Source organism: Netta rufina (assembly GCF_964035555.1).
Source record: "Netta rufina genome assembly, chromosome: 1".
In the NCBI taxonomy this organism is placed as follows: domain Eukaryota; kingdom Metazoa; phylum Chordata; class Aves; order Anseriformes; family Anatidae; genus Netta; species Netta rufina.
In genome coordinates, this window is record NC_140123.1 from 67188247 (window position 1) to 67204481 (window position 16235).

At 41.9% G+C, this 16235-nt stretch overlaps 1 protein-coding gene across 2 annotated transcripts in view; it reads left to right on the top strand.

Moving 5' to 3' along the window:
- The window catches only part of TBC1D8 (TBC1 domain family member 8), a gene marked incomplete at its 5' end in the record, with an annotated part of 46304 nt that overhangs the window by 20095 nt on the left and 9974 nt on the right, over window positions 1–16235 (top strand). The window contains 7 exons of one of the 2 annotated variants that reach the window (XM_084305916.1): window positions 1789–2029; window positions 9334–9541; window positions 10745–10939; window positions 11235–11417; window positions 11841–11991; window positions 12885–13099; window positions 13964–14081. In XM_084305916.1, the coding sequence (XP_084162042.1) occupies window positions 1789–2029; window positions 9334–9541; window positions 10745–10939; window positions 11235–11417; window positions 11841–11991; window positions 12885–13099; window positions 13964–14081 (1311 nt within the window). The remainder of the gene's footprint in view (window positions 1–1788; window positions 2030–9333; window positions 9542–10744; window positions 10940–11234; window positions 11418–11840; window positions 11992–12884; window positions 13100–13963; window positions 14082–16235) is intronic. The other variant, XM_084305917.1, reaches the window with a different exon arrangement.

Below are 16235 nucleotides of genomic sequence, written 5' to 3' on the forward strand. Positions count from 1 at the left end.
TTTCTTGTTTTCAGGTAGCAATCACAAATTAAATCTGGCTAAACCTGGTTTAGAGAATATTGCTAATAAATCACATGTATTGTGTTCTTTCCCTTTCTTTTTGGGGAAGAAAAAAAACCACCACCACAATATGAGAGTTTCAATAAAAATAGTTCTTTTATGTGTTTTAACTCTATAAAAATTCCCCGAAATTGTAGCCTGAAATCTCTTTATAGGCAAAGTGCTAAATCTCCTGCTTCTGGCAAGTCTGTTGCCTGCTCCTTGTTTTTATTTTATGTTGAAATGACCTGGAATGCAATGCTGGAACCTGTTTTCAGCTTGTCATGAAATTTATGTGAGCATAGACTACATGGAACATATTTTCAGGACAAGTCCCCTTTTATCTAAGCTTCGAAGTATTTGCAGAACTTGGGTGGATTAGAATGTCAGATTTCTTCCAAGGACGTGCCAGGGTTTCTTTACATTTTTTTTTTTCATTAAACTTCTTTTTTTTTTTTTTTTTTTTAACTTGAAGACTTTGTACCTTTTGTCAGAAGTCGGGCCCGTTCCAGCGTGCTGTGCTGTTTCTATGACAAACACTGCACAGGCTATACATTTTTGACCTGCGTGAACAATGGTGCTATTGCTACAGTGCTGGTTAATCTTTCTTCCCTTGGCTGTGCCGATCCAGATGACTCTGGGACCATTCACAAGAGTTTGTGGGTGTTGACGCAGCTGTGCTTTATTTAAGTAAGAAGAAATTTAACCTGCAAATAATCTCGACAGCTGTGGTTCTTGTAATACAGAAAAACTTGCTGAGGGTAGCTGCTTATAAAACTAATGATCATGGATAAGTGTCATGTACGGATGACAATGCTTGTTATTACTGTCTTTTTATTATTTTATTGGCATCAGGAGACCAGCCAGGGATGTTAGGGAGTATAGTCTTGAAGTTTATTGGCACAGAGAATACTGGAAAGCGTCCAACAGTTGAGTATAAATTTAATCTAAGCCTTTTTAAGTCTTTTCCAGCCTAATTTCTGTCCAGAGATTCATAGGAGAGTGGAAGGTCACGTCTTTTAGTGGATATGTAAAATAAGTTGTCTGTGTTTATCTGATTTGCTGGAGTGTTTAAGTATAGAGAACAGTGTCCTCTACTTTTTCTTTTCCATAAACAACTCTGACTGCATTTAAAGTTTAGGGCAAAATCTGCCCATACACCTTTTAAGTAAAAAATAAGCAGAATGGAAATATCCCAATGCCTATGGGGTTTTCTTTGATGATCTGTTTATAGTAGTCTTAAACCCTATAAAAAGTCCATGAGCAAAAACTTCCTTTTGCATGGAAATTACCTTTCTTTTAAATTTAAAATACTGTCTATGTAGTTGGAATAGGTTTGCCACCTGCCTAAAACATGACTTCTGGAAGATTACAGACCCTTTCCCTGTTTTCTTCCTACTCTTGAAACCCACTGTTCCTTCTGGTAGTAAAGAAGAAAGCTGCAGAAATGACCTGTTAAGAAGTTTAGAGCAAAAGCTTGCAGCAGGTTTTTGGCAGACAGGACTCCTCAGTCTAGCATTTCTTATGAATATAGGTGAAATTTTGGAGGGGGGGGATTCTCAGCAAGGCAGTCTTTTGGAATAAAGGCACATGGGCATAGAGTAATACCAGGTGTTTCATCTTTTCCTTGGTCTTTAAAGATGATTCTCTCCTCTGTTGTTTGCATTTCCTTCTGAATCTGTTTATTTCCCAAATACGATCAATTTAAACAGAACTTCTAACACGCTTTTGGTCTTCCTGCAACGGCAGTGAAACTTGTCATTCCTTGGGTTGAGGTCCAGAAGCTGGAAAGAACCTCCAACGTCTTCATGACCGACACCGTCCGCGTCACCACGCCGAACAAAGAACGCGATTTCTCCACGTTCCTCAACATAGCTGAGGCATTCCGCATCATGGAGCAGCTGGCAGATGTGACGCTCCGAAGGCTGCTGGATAACGAGATCTTCGAGCTGGATCCAGGCCTCCAGGATCCTACTCAGATTACCAAGAGGTAAAAAGCGAAGTTGTTCTTTGTTGTGTGAGCAGGGGGTCGGGAATGGGTTTCGTGGATTGCGTTGTTGGCTGGGTAAAGCTTTAAAGGCTTACCTGATTGGGGAAAAACAAACAAACAAACAAAAAAAACCAACAGATTTTATATTGTACTGCAGTATATCATGAAATTTTGTGTGCAAAATACTTTTTTTTTTTCTCTCATTTTTATTTTCTTCCTTTAAAATCATTGTAGTTTTTATTTGGTTTAAAATTACTTTTCCTTGTAGAAGGGGCAGTAATTGTAAAATTATTGCTTTTGATGGTACCTGATACACGGAATGTCCTACTAGGACATCCTACTAGGACTAATCCTACTAGGATTGCCACAGCTGATTTAGCAAGCAGTTGTAGGACCCAGAAAGACCCAGGCTGTTGCAACAGAGTAATGTGCTGATGCCAGCTCTACCCGCCGCATCCCTGAAATGCATCTCTGCATTCCCCTCCCACGGCAGAAATGCACTGGGTGCTCAGGGAGAAGATTAGTAACTGTTTCCCTGGCAGCAGCACAAGACAGAGTGTTGTATATTTTTGTGAAAGGAAACTGCAGGGAGGAATCTTAGGTGGGCAGAATGTAATATCCAAAGCTGGGATTTGCCTGTGGCACCAGTGTCAACACGTCAGTCTGAAATACGTGTTTTCTGAATGGAGTGTGTCTGGAGTGCTTATCCACTCCTGACTCATACCATTTCCTGCTCTTCCTTCCTATCCTGCCAGAGGTGTGCAGGGAATTAGCCAGGTGTTCCTTCCAGGGCAAAACACAAGGAATGCATTTCCCAACAAACAGACACATGTCCAGTAGCCATTATATCGTTTCTGAGGGGCATTTTTGCAGCTGTGTTGCACGTACTTCTCAGCTAAACAGTTCTGCAAAGGTTCATAAAGGCTTTTAAAGCAATTAGACTTACTTTCCCTGTAATTTCATACGTACACACTGTCAGGAAAATGACTGACACCAGCGTTTCATCCATGATACACCATCATTTGAGATATTTGTTAGACTGATGCAATCTTGAGCAGCCATGAACTTCCTCACAGGCTTTTTTTCATAGCTTGGACTCCTTTAAAACACAAGGGCTGTCATTGTTTTTCACCATGTATGTGTAACTGGATATTGTTAACATTGCAGGCTTTTGGCCAAAGAAATGCAGTTTATGTACTTTGAGCAATGTCAGATATGACTTTGAGTAATAGGTTGCATTGAAGCCCACTTCCATGCCTTACAGTTCCAACATCTTCCTGCTTTTGGGCTGAAAAGTTAGAACCACAAAAGAAGGAAAGTAAATCCATAAGAGATGTAACAATCCGAGGGAGATGTTTTCATCATCTACTGATTTTAACTCATTGTTGTCTCTTCCCAAAGAAGTCTTTGAATCAAATATATTAACTGAACAGGAAACTAACAAAACCAAACCAAAACAACACAACGCCAACCTAAAGTTACAATTACAGTGAAAAGTATAACTGCAATAATACGGGGGCTCTCAGGGAATCAACCTGTAAGTACCTCATGGGATTTTTGGGAAGTTGTATGTCTATTGGCAAACAAGCAACAGAAACCATCCCACACGTTTATTCAAACAGGTTTATCTCTTTCCTTCCAACTTAAAAGGAAAAAAAAAAAAAAAAAAGAGGAGAGGCATGGGGAATAGGAAAAGAGAGGATGAAAATGTGATTGCTGGAGAATTCCAGGGCAAGTTTTCTTAACCACACTGATGTGCTGTTAATGAAGGTAGCAGAAAGGAAAAAATGGAAGATGTTGAAATCCCATTTCCTCTGTGGGAATTAGAGAGGTAGTGGCTGGATAAGCTGTTGTTTCTGGTGCCCTTTGTCACACTTCAGCAGCTACTTTGATGTGATGTGATTAAGCAAGAGTGTAGTTTGAATAGTAGATAAACTGGTTTTTAATACTAACATTTTTTGGGGAGTGAGTTTTTTTTTGGTCTGTGAGGTTTTTGTTGCTGCTTTTTTTCTGAAACCATTGTAGTACTACAAGAACAATTATTTTCCACTTGACATTTTCCCTAATAATTATCTTTGCTAATTCTTGTGCATGATTAGGTAGCACATAGTAGTGCATTAAAATGAAAGCAGTAATGCACACATCATTAAAATTATTCCAGCTGTGTCACATTAATCAAGTTGCTTTAGATTTCTTTTGTTTCTTTTGCAAGAGGCTCATCTCAATATCTTCGTTTAAAAAATATAATTTTAATGTCATTGTGGACTGTGTATTATACATTCTGAAAAACAGAGCTGCTGCTCTCCCTGAGGCTCTTGGGGTCATCCTGCTGAGCAGTGCGAGGACGAGACTCTGAGAGGCTGGCAGATCAGGCTGGCAGTCTGTGACACAAATTGTGTCATGGCCACAGTCAAAGAAGTTAATATACAAGTTTCCATGCCACTTGATGAAAGAATAAGGCTTGGAACAATGGATTTCATAGGGATTAATGGCAATTAAATTAATTGCCATAGGGAATGAAGTAAAGGTGTTTGATAACTGTAAATGCCATTTCTTGCAGACATATTCAAATGTGTCATACGGTTTTACTGGAATATGAAGTAACTGTTTTTCCTTTCTAATAAGAAGGTATCTAAAAACTCTGCTATACTTTTCTTGTGCTTCTTATTTCCATCTCTTGCAGGACATAAGAATATTCATTGCATTTCTCTGATGTAAAGAGGAAATTGGCCAGAGCAGAACACAAGATTTAAAAGCTTAATGCTGGTGTCAGTAAGGTTTCAAAAGTAGAATATATTTTTCCAGGCTCTAACCAGCTTGGTTTCTTTTCTTCACGTCTGACACTGAATTGCCAGTAAGGATGGCTTTGCTTTATATGAAAGCAAAGAAGGATTTTAACACTGATCTAAGCTGAACAGAAACTGTTTGAAGTATCTTGAATCATGATTATCACTTCAGTCTGCATTAATTCCACGAACACCATAAACCTTGAGGAACACGGAAGATGTGTTGAGGAAGAATCTTGTTTTATTCCATCTGCTTGGCAAAGGCAGGGTTTGGATTATCTCTGCATGTCATTCCTGACAGATGTTTGCCTAACCTGTTTCTAAGGATTTCCAGAAACATAAATGCCAGAGCCCATAGCAGCATTTCACTGCTATACCATCGTAAAAACTTTCCTGAAGTCTAACTTGGATCTTTCTTGTGGGTTTTTGAGTACATTGCTTCTTGTCCTATCCAGTATGGTGGAAAAGATTAGATTTCCTCTCTTTAGTGCAACCACTTGTGCATTTGGAGATTGGTTATGCATCTCCTTTTGCTCTCCTTCTTTAAGCTGCTCTGCTGTAGTTTATCCTGACGATTGTCACCCACCCTGTCTTTAGCCCTTCTGGTCCCTCTTCTCGGGACATTTGCCATTAATCCTGTAGAGCTACAAGCACGCAATGGCAGGATACAGGAGTGCTCCTGGCCCAACTGTAGCCCCAGGACTGCCCTGCTGCCTCTCAGGAGCCGAAGACTTCCCTCTGCAGCCTGGTGCAGCGGTCCTCTTCCTCCCAGCAGCATCAGGCTGCTGGCTCATCTTTGGTTAATGTTTCCTCGTAACCCCTCTATTTTTTTTTTCTGCACCATCCCTCCAGTTTGTGAGCACCGTTCTGAATTCTGATCCTGTTCTTTTGCTCATTTGTCTCTGTCAGGCTCATGTCATGTGCAGGTGCAATAACAATGATCTTTGCTCCATCGTTGCTAAAGAAAATCCTGAGCAGAAGCCAGTCCAGGACAGACTCCCAAGGAGGTCCTCTCCATGCAGCCTTGCACTTCAACAGTGAGCATTTGAGGGCTGCCTTTTGGGCACTCTTTTTCAGCTGGCTTGGTACAACAGCTTTTCACTACAATCTAGTTTTATTAGTTCCTGTGTGAGGAAATATTAGGAGTTTCATAAGGCATGGCTAAAACATCTGTTGCATTTACAAGTCCAGTGTTCCTGCTACATCAGGGCATTACTTTGGTTTAACATTTGTCCTGACAAGTCCGCGTTGGCATTCGTCAGATGACTTTTCCTGCCTTGCTTGTGAGAAGCCTTCCTCGCCACACGAATTCAGTGGGTTCTCCAACAAACAAGATGCGTATTGCTGGATGTGTCGCTTTCAAAATCCCAAGAGTTTTCTGGAGTCTGAATAGCAAGAGCAGGGCAGCAATCGTGCTCTAAAAGCAGGAGGTCAACTAGTTTGTTCATATTTTTTTTTTTCCTCGTTTCTGTTGCTCAACTTTATGCCATATAATTCTTCGTCTGGCAACAGGCAGCGAGTGACTCAGCAGGGCTAAAATCCTGCCAACTTGACTTCTGTTGGATTGAAAGCAGAGAAAAAAAAAACAACAACATGCAACAGCAAGGACATCGTTTCAAGTGTCCTGATACTTCTAGGCGTTTTGTTAGTTTTGCGTGCTATTTCCTTTCATTTAAAACTCTTGGAAGGCAACTTATGGGTCACACACACGAGGAGTTATCGCAGTTCAGACTTGCAGTCCCTTTGAAGTGCCGGAGGCGGAGGCCGTGCGAGAACCCCACAGTGTGCAAGTCAGGAACTGCATTGGGAGAGAACTGCTGACTTTTTTTCTGAAAAGCAGGGAACAAAGCAATTGCATCCTTTAGCCTTTTGTTCTTCTGATGCGTGTATAAACATTTGATCAACATATTTCTACGTGAGGATAGCTTTCGTTCTTTTCTTAGGTACTGCATTTGCTTCAAAACCAAACCACCTTGAAAATGGTGAAGCTGGAAATAAAATTTTGGATAGATTGGGCAGCAGGTAGAAAAGTTGTGTGTCTGTTCAGTGCCGCAGGTAGTGTGGAACTCAAAATGGAAGTTGTGGGACCTGGGCTGAATTTGCTGTTATCCTATTTATGCAATTGGCTGTCTCGTTTAAGAGCTAAATTTGTTAGTGTTTATTTATTTATTTATTTATTTATTTATTTTAAACCATCCCTAATATTGTTTGTCCATTTCTGAAGGCAACAGATTATGATACCCCCTAGAATTTGTCTGCCCAGCAGGAAATATTGTCATGGTGTGTCACATTATAATAAAAACTTTTAATCTGAGCCCGCAGCAGTAAGTGCTGACACTATTTCATTCCTCTACTACCATTTTTCTTTCTGGGGTCCCACCCTGCAGCAGGCTGGCCCCTCTTTCAGCACTTTTCTCAGGAGTAAAGTGAGGTCTCTGAGGTGACCCCGTTTCATGGGTCATGGGGGACAGGCAATGCTGCGGATGCTGGGCTCGGCAGTCTTCCCCCATTAGGTGATTTGGGGCAGGTGGAGTTGGGTGCTGCGCCCTGGTGAAAGTTGCTTGACGAATTTACTTGGTTTCAAATATGGAAAGTGTCGTGCTTCAGTTAAAAACCTGTAGCTAGGATCTTGTCCGAAAGGATCCTGCAGCCTCCAGACATGCAGCAAAATCCTAAACACCCAGAACTGGACAGAAGCTGCAGATTTTGGAGCATCAGAGTCAACTCCTAAATAACAGACAACCTCTGTCTCAACGGAGCTCCCATCCTTGGGTATAATGCATCTTTTGGCATAAAGGTATGGAAATCGCAACAACGGTGTTCATTCTGGTAGGGTCTCACCTTCCCAGCACAATAGCAGGAGAGAACAGCTCCGCGCAGACCTGACTGCAGATGCTATCAGCAGCATTCATCTGTGCCGTGCAGGAATGGAAAATATTTTTGTGCTGAGTTAACTAGGAGGCATATCCTGATCTAGGTTTGTCACAATAGCAGATCTCTGCAGGCACTTATCAGAGTTTCGTTTGCTGTGGAATTTTAACTTCGGAGCGGCCTTTTTGTCTTCCTTCACAAAGAGCGTTTCTCTTTGTTCTTTGTGAAAAACAGGAGGCTATTTGTCTGTTTTCCTTGGATAATCTTATGAAGGAAGATAATGCTTCAGAAGGAAACGACAGCCGAGTGCTGGTCAAGTGCAGTCTGTCTGTTCTGCTGGTCACACAGACAGATCCGCCCCTCTCCCTTCTCAGTTTGTTCTTGATCTCCCTCTTTCACACAGCTTTAGCTTTCTTTGCAAATGAAACCAAAATAAAACACGCAAGTGATTTATTTGCTGAAGCAGAGGCCTCATCTGTGTAAACTTCTTACTTTTAACCAGCAGGGATGGGGTAAGGGGAGGGTGTTTGCAGAAGAGGAGGGCAAAGGAAGGAGCAGAGAGAGAATTTACAGCTACAAGGTACCACTCCCTGCTGCACTTCAGCCCACGCTTTAAATTCTTGCAGTGGAACAAAGCCAAACTTCTTTTTTTTTATATATATATATATACTTTTTTCTTTTCTTTTTATTTTTTCCCCCTAAGGTGAGTCATGCTTGGAAAAATTTACTTGTAAAGAAAATGATAGAATCGGAGTCCTAAAGTTTCTGGAAGTGCTGTTGGTGAGCTAATAGCCAGGGCCTGTTTCTAAGGGAACTGCATAGCTCAGCGTATGAACTACTGCAGAACTCCTCATGAAAAATGGAGGGGTAAAAAATCCCCCCAAACCAAGTCTGTGTTACCTTAGTTCAGCAGTGAAAGCTTAATGTACTTTTTTTCTTCTTTCTCTCAACATAAATGCGGATAATTGAATGGAAGCAAGCCAAATCCAAACTGGCTGTAGCTGATGCTGTTACTCCCTCCTGAGTCTAAGGAATCTGTAATTGCTTTGCATTTATAACTGTTCCGAGGCTGATACCTCTGCAAGCCAATGATGCAGTGATGTAAATCCTTAACTATTCTCTTACTGACCACTTTGGTAGCACTCATCGAGCAAACGAATCGCTTTTGAATGCAGGTGTCAGTCCCTGGGGTGATGTTGGTAAGGCTACTGGGAAGGGAAAGCAGGAACACAAAGCTAATCTCTGTTGCTCAACCTGTGTTCATCAGATGAAAGATTTAGTTATCTCCTGGGCACTGAAACCTGTAACTCTTTGAGGCTGGGAAGTGGTAGAGCAGCCAGAGAAAATGTATGGCTAAGTAATAATAATAACAACAACAAAGCCAGCTGTTTTAAATTAATTTGTGTTCTTTCATTTTCTAGTGATTCAAGCTTTTGATCTATTGATAAAAAAAAAGTGTTGATGATGATTATTTTTTTATTTCCAAGTTATTCTTTTGTTGATCTGCTCACGTAGGCAGTGAAGATTTCTGTGCATGCTGCTTTTGTTCTGTATCCCTTGCTCTCAGTGAGAATAAAAAGAAGAACTTTGCACCTGGTGCCTTCGTTTTCAGGGTCCTGTGATTTGCTCTTGATGTTTTCTCCTAAGGGATCTCGAAGCCAGAGCACAAAATGAATTCTTTCGGGCCTTCTTCAGATTGCCCAGGAAGGAGAAGCTGCATGAAGTTGTAGACTGTTCTCTCTGGACACCATTTAGTCGCTGTCACACAGCGGGAAGAATGTATACTTCAGACAGTTATATCTGTTTTGCCAGCAAAGAAAACGGCTGCTGCAATGTTATCATCCCACTTAGAGAGGTAGAGTTGCTTGTTTGTTTAATTTCAAGTCTGTATCTGCCGCCTTCTGCTTTCAGCATCCACTGTTGTGTCACTTGATTCACCTGCAAACTATCAGTTGATGAAAAAGAGCAGGATGCTTATGTATACGATGCCTACAGGATTGTTTAAAGTTCGTTCTGGGACTCATGATGCCATGAGTTCCTAGAAATATGTCTGGGGGAGTTAACATGATCCTCAAAATGAAGTATGGGCAGGTAATGCAGCAGGACAGAGCACTGCAAGGCCAGAGTCTGATCCATCCAAGACTGCGGCAGTGCTCCCCTCCCAGCTCCACAAACGCATACATCTGGCTTGGATGTTGATGGAGACTTCAGCTCAGACCCAATCCATCAATACGAAAGCATCCTTACCCGGGATCAGTGCTTAGAAGTGTTGATGCTCTCCCTCCACAGACAGACTCTAGTAAACCTGTGTGTACTTTGCAAACCTGTAGGGCAGAAAGAAAACAGGGATATTCCGGAGGCACTGATGATCTGCCAAATTTCCATGAAATTAAGGACTTATTTAAACAAAGGGAGGATGCATGGGAAGATGGTGGGAGTAGAGGAGGAGAAGGGAGCTGTCAGTAAACACCTACCTGATCTGCTGTGGATACCAGGCTGTTATGATCTCTTAATTAAAGCCTTCCTTTCATCCTCAGCTAATAACAGAGTACCATCCAAATGATATATATCCTAACCGTAGCAACTTATCTGCCACTGTTACAGAAATAGAAAACAATAAAAGAACAGTGTTATATATCTAATCAGAAACATCAAAACAACTGTTTTCGTCTCTTTTCAAAAGTGTGAAAGTAAATGTTCTGCTCCATCCCTCCAAGTCAAGTTGATCCTTTTCTAAATCTGATTTTAACCATCATCCCCCTTTCCTATCTTTCCCCTCAATCTGCTCTCCTGAGTGAGTGGCAAAGTCGAAATAAAAGCAAAGCAAAACAAAACATAAACAGCTGGGATACGTTTTGCTGCCTGCTTTGAGCTTGTAAAGATACCATCAACTTTGGGTGGCAGGATGTGTCTGACCAAGCAAAGCCAATATGAATAACCACATTTAAAACGTGCATGCAAGTGAATGCCATCTTTGTGCATTGTGTACCTGCAGAATTTTGGAGGCGTTTCTGTAAAGGTGATGCCTAATGTGTTTTCTGTCATGTTTCTGGGAAAGGTCATCAGTATAGAGAAGATGGAGGACACAAGTCTTCTTCCTAACCCCATCATTGTTAGCATAAGGAGTAAGACTGCCTTTCAGTTCATTGAGCTGAAGGACCGGGATACGCTGGTGGAGAACTTGCTGCAGAGGCTAAAGGAGGTGAACTCCAGCAACCCAGTGCAGTGTAACAACCTGCAAAATAAGAAGCAGGTACTGAACTTCTGTGTTTTTTTTTTTTTTTTTTTTGTCTTCCTGAGGGGTCAGTTTTGCTCTGGTGAGGTCTGATGCCTTCCTTAATGACCAGCGCTGTGGTGTGGAGGGAACAGTTGGGGCCAGCACCAAACTGAGGGGAGCAGTGGATATGCTGGAGGACAGGGCTGCCCTTCACGGAGGCCTCAGCAGTCTGGAGGAATGGGCAGGCAGGCTGCTGCTTGTCTTGAACATTGTTTGGGAGGCAGTTCTTAACCTCTTCTTATTTGTTACCCTCCTTGGTCCTGCACTGCAGAACACTCCTGAGCTCACATCCACCTGTGTGCTCGGGGACTGTGAGCCAGAGGGTCCGGGCACAGAGGTTGCACAAAGCAAGGACAGAAGCGAATGCGACAAGGAGAGCAGTTACATGCTGAATGCAGAAGCACTGAGATCAGACTTTCATCAGTCGGGAGTGGCAGGCCTTGATTTTGGAAAGGTATGTAAAATTTGGGGGAATTTGTTGGAGTTTTTTTTTCTTTCTTAAAAAAAATAACAAAACTGTGATGACATTGAAACAGGTAATTTTAGTATAACAAACTCCATAACGGCTGGAGAAGTTACATGTGCACTAAATAGGGAGTAGCTGCTTTTCAATTTGCTTGGAGTTTTTTCTTCTCCCTCCCTTCATTCCTTTCTGGTGAATGTTTATCATTTTTCTCCCTGTCTGATCAGTTCTGCTCTCCCCGGTGTGGTGAATCACATAAGCAAAATGGGCAAAGTTTTACTTCTTAAAGCAGACTTCCTGTGTCCATTGGTAATGGAAATATCTTGCAAAATTTTTCACATGTAAGACGTTTCTGTTTGCAAGTTCTCACGTGTACATGATTTGTTCTTTTAAAAGATACCTTCTCGTTCGCAGTCTAGGGAGCAAATCAAAGAGAGCCTGTGGAATGACCATTTTGTAGAATATGGCAGGACAGTGTGCATGTTTCGCACAGAGAAGATCAGAAAACTTGTTGCCATGGGAATCCCCGAATCCTTAAGAGGCAAACTCTGGCTGCTCTTTTCAGGTGGGCACTCTTAGAAACACTGGCTCTAGCCATATCTGATTCTGAACACGGCAAGACATTTAGGCATGACACCTCCCAATGGCAATTAAATGTCTTTTGCATGGGGCCTATGGTACTGCTTATGGAGGACAGCTGATCGGGTACTGAAATAGGGTAGTAAGTAAGTACCTAGGTAGATTGGTAAGAATTTTGTCTCAGGGCGTGATGACATGGCGTGCAGAAAAATGTAAATGACATCTGCTTCATCTGTGTAATTTAAAATTAACGTCATGTTTTCATGAAATGATGTTCTTCTTCGAGGAACAATTAGATTGTAGCAAAAATATTGATTTAAGCCTACTCAAATCAAATTACTGCAAAATAATGACATCTTAAAGTCGGCGGTTCTGCTCCTGCTTCGCGTTGAATGCTGGCAGGAATAATAGAAACTAAAGATGGAAAAAAAACAACTCATTTTGTCCATAGATCTGGCAGAGCCAGAAGGTTCCTACAATATGATCTCAAGTTTAGGCCTCAATCTGACTCATGAGATGTTCAAATATCTGTAAGATGTAGTCCTTCCTGCAGGTTTTTTTTTCACTTTGGAGGGTATGAATGGTGCTGAGCACATCCTTCCCAGCAGGACTTTCTCCTGGGGAATTTTTCTGCTCAGTGTCAGTATAAAGGTGTTTCGTGTTCTGTTGCATCATATAGGCTTTGCAAATATTCGTTTGGGTTTTCAAGACATGTATTCTGCTGGGACTTTGTTTCTTTTAGGTCTGGAGATTCACTGAATTCATGGACCTTGGGGAAAAACATTTTTTTTTTGTCATCCTTTTGAGCAGCAATTCCCACAACGCTGTTTAAAGTTGTCCTAATCCATCTTCCTCTTCCTTTCTTATGGCTGCCTTTAGACGCTGTGACGGATCTCGCCTCCCATCCTGGTTACTACATACATTTAGTGGAGGCCTCCATGGGCAAGTGCTGTATGGCGACGGAGGAGATCGAGCGCGACCTCCACCGCTCGCTGCCTGAGCACCCGGCCTTCCAGAGCGAGACGGGGATCGCGGCGCTCAGAAGGGTGCTGACTGCGTACGCACACAGGAACCCCAAAATTGGATACTGCCAGGTGAAAAGCTCCCAGTGGGATAATGATGCTTTTTTCCTTTCTTCCTTTTTTTTTACTCTTTTCTGCTTTCTCAGCTTTATTGCTCTCTTGGGAGTTTATTTAACAGTGTTTTTGAACATTAATATCTTTTTAGTTACGGAAAATGCATAACTTTGAGTATTAAATGTGGTTTACTTTGAAAAACGAGTGTGAAGATTAGGACACTGGCCTAACAAAAGTACTCCCTCAGCATTCTGCAAACTGCATTTAGAGTTAGAGAAGGGAAAAATGTTTCTGCTGCTTCTGTTTTTTCTGAGATGAGTGAGTTACTTGTGCAATACTTGGAGACAGTGCAAAGGGAGCTGGCCTGCATAGACAAGATTCATGTAGAGCACTGGGACAGAAGTTTAACGAAGTTCTGCACCTTTCTTCCAAAACTGATGACAAATTATAAAGTGCTTTACCCAGCTGTCACCTAAATTAATGATTTTTTTTGCATTCAGTGCAGCTCCCTGAATTATGATAAACTTCACAAAAGTTCCAGATCCCCTATCTTGTTTTGAAATACAAAAACAAGGAGGGGAAAAAGCAGCCCCAAAACATCTTGCACTGTCAGCTGCCTACTTTGCATCTGGGCAAATCCAGTACTCTGATTTTCTCAGTTGTTTCCTATTGCTCTTATGAAAAGCAGCATACGTAAGCTGGAAAAACTTGTTATGCCTTTGTGTCTTTCTAGGGTTACAATTATGCATTCACTATTACTTTTCCCTTGCTGTTTTTGTCAGTTGTTTAAATCATGTTAGGCTACTTTTTTATTTTAAATTAGCTGTCGTTTAGCTTTTGCTGTTGCTAATGAATCCCAATTTTCTTCTTTGCCCTTGTAAGTCAATGAACATTTTGACCTCCGTGTTGCTGTTATACGCCAAAGAGGAAGAAGCCTTCTGGCTGCTGGTTGCTGTGTGTGAGCGAATGCTGCCAGACTACTTCAACCACCGGGTGATAGGTGAGCTGATGTCTCTCCCACTCTTTTTGCTAACATGCTGCACTGGGAAGGGGCAGCTGCATGGCATTGGGACGAGTAAGTGCTCACAGTTCTTCTGAGGTCCAGAAGCCGTGGGCAAAGTGGTCCTTCTGCTTGCGTGCTGTGCAGACGGCAGTGGTGGCTGCCTACGTTCCAGTCTGTTATTTCTGGTTCAAAGGGTTTGAACTGCGAGAACTATAAACATATGCTCAACTTTTATAGTTTGTTATTTTCTTCCTGTTGGTCAGAAGGAGGTAGTGTTTTTGCCTGTTAGGTAAAAATAGATGAGCTTGTGTGTCTTGGTTAGGAGTGTTTGATATTAGAGACTCTAGCTGTTTCGGACAGGCTTAGGAGAGATCTGCTGGGCTATTTCTGAGCAGATGTGTCTGCATTGCCTGGCCACTAGAGTAATTATAGACTCGCATCTAAAATGGCTCTTTCTAATGGGTGGTGTTACAAAGCCATATTAGATCTCTGAATGTGAGATGCAGTGTTAATAAATAACTCTGCAGTGCATGCCTTGTACTGCATGTGGCATATTTTCGCTGCTTTGCAATGCAGCTATTTTTAAGACTTGTGAAAATATTCATGTAACTTGCAACTGCCTGCCTCATGCACAGAAAGAGAGGCTGAACTCTGACACCATAATTGCAGGTAGGCATACAAGAAAAAAAGCATTTGTTCTTTGCAGTCACTTTACTTCCCCCTCTTACAGAAATGTCTGATAGCTTTTCCCTCTTCAGTGCTAACCTTACCTTACTTTTTAGTTAGTGGCTGCCATTACACCGTTGCTGTAGCAAAGAGAGGGATCTGGTCTCTTGTGAGGAGGTGGGGATAGGAGGAAGGTCCCGGCAGTAAAGGTTCTGGCAGCTAGAAATGGTGTGGGCACTCCGGTTGCTCCCTGGGGGGGAGAAGGAGGAGTTGTCTGGGGAGATTTTTTAATATTTTTCTTGGAGGATGGGCTTTGTAATACTTCCTGGTGCTGTGCCACTGCACAGTCACTGTCGTGTCACGGAACTGGCAGATACAGTAAGTTAAAGCAGAATTATTCCAAAGTAAACTGGATGCTCAGGGTGTTCTGTGGTGTTTTGTACGTCATTGGTATTTTCAACTAGTGGATCGGGTACTGTAGCTCTCCCAATTGTCAGAACTTCAGTTCTTGCCTCCAAGCATGTTTTTGAACTGCCATCTTGATGACTTACTCCCATGTTTGTGCATCTTCTTTCTTGATTGGAAAAAAAACCACACAGCTTTATCTGTTCTTCTGCATTCCTAGACATCATCATCCTAGGGCCTGTCTTGACTTCCTGATACCTTCAGTGCTTGCTGGGCATTTGCTTGTAAAGTAGAATTCTTTGTACCCAAATAAACTTGAATGGTCCCACATGGATGACCATACTGCTACCTTGAGTTGTACTTAACTTTGGGTTTTTCTCTTACCCATTACTCCCTATGGCCACAGACTACACAGTGTGAGGGCTGATAGTCTTGGTTGTACAGCCTCTCTATTTTCCTGTCCTCTGCACCCACACAAAAGGACAAGCAGTGCCATACCCTAGAAGAAATACTGCTGAGCAAAGGACCAGGGGGGCAGCTCAGAACCTCCTATTCTTCCCCTAGTAGAACAGCAGCTGTACAGTTTTGCAGCATGGTTGCTTTGCTGAGTAATTATTTCTGCACCTTTGATTTACCCTAGACCTTAGCGTGGCCAAATCAGTGCTTACTGATCTTCCCCACCCTGCCTCCTCTGGCTCCTGTTGCTTGAGTTAGTATTTTTGGCTTCACATTTCATTTAACTTTCTTTTTTTGATTTCCAACCAGCTCTTGTCTAATCTTTGTCTTGTTTTTTTTTCCTGCATAACACTTCCAAGACCCAACTTTTCCTCTTTATCCATGCTGCCAAAAATGTTGTCCAGATTTTGATCTCTCTATAACTTCGGTAATCTCTGACCTTGGTACCCGTCACTGTGCTTTTCCTCTTCAAGAGTGAGTCAGTCATTTGTACAGGCAGAACAGCTACTGAATTAATGACCTTGGTTATTCCAAGCCTCCATAGCTCAATCTTTTCTGGGACCCTCTCTTTATGACATCCAATATCATTGTATTTTTTTTTATAGATGTTTGCTTTTAAAACTT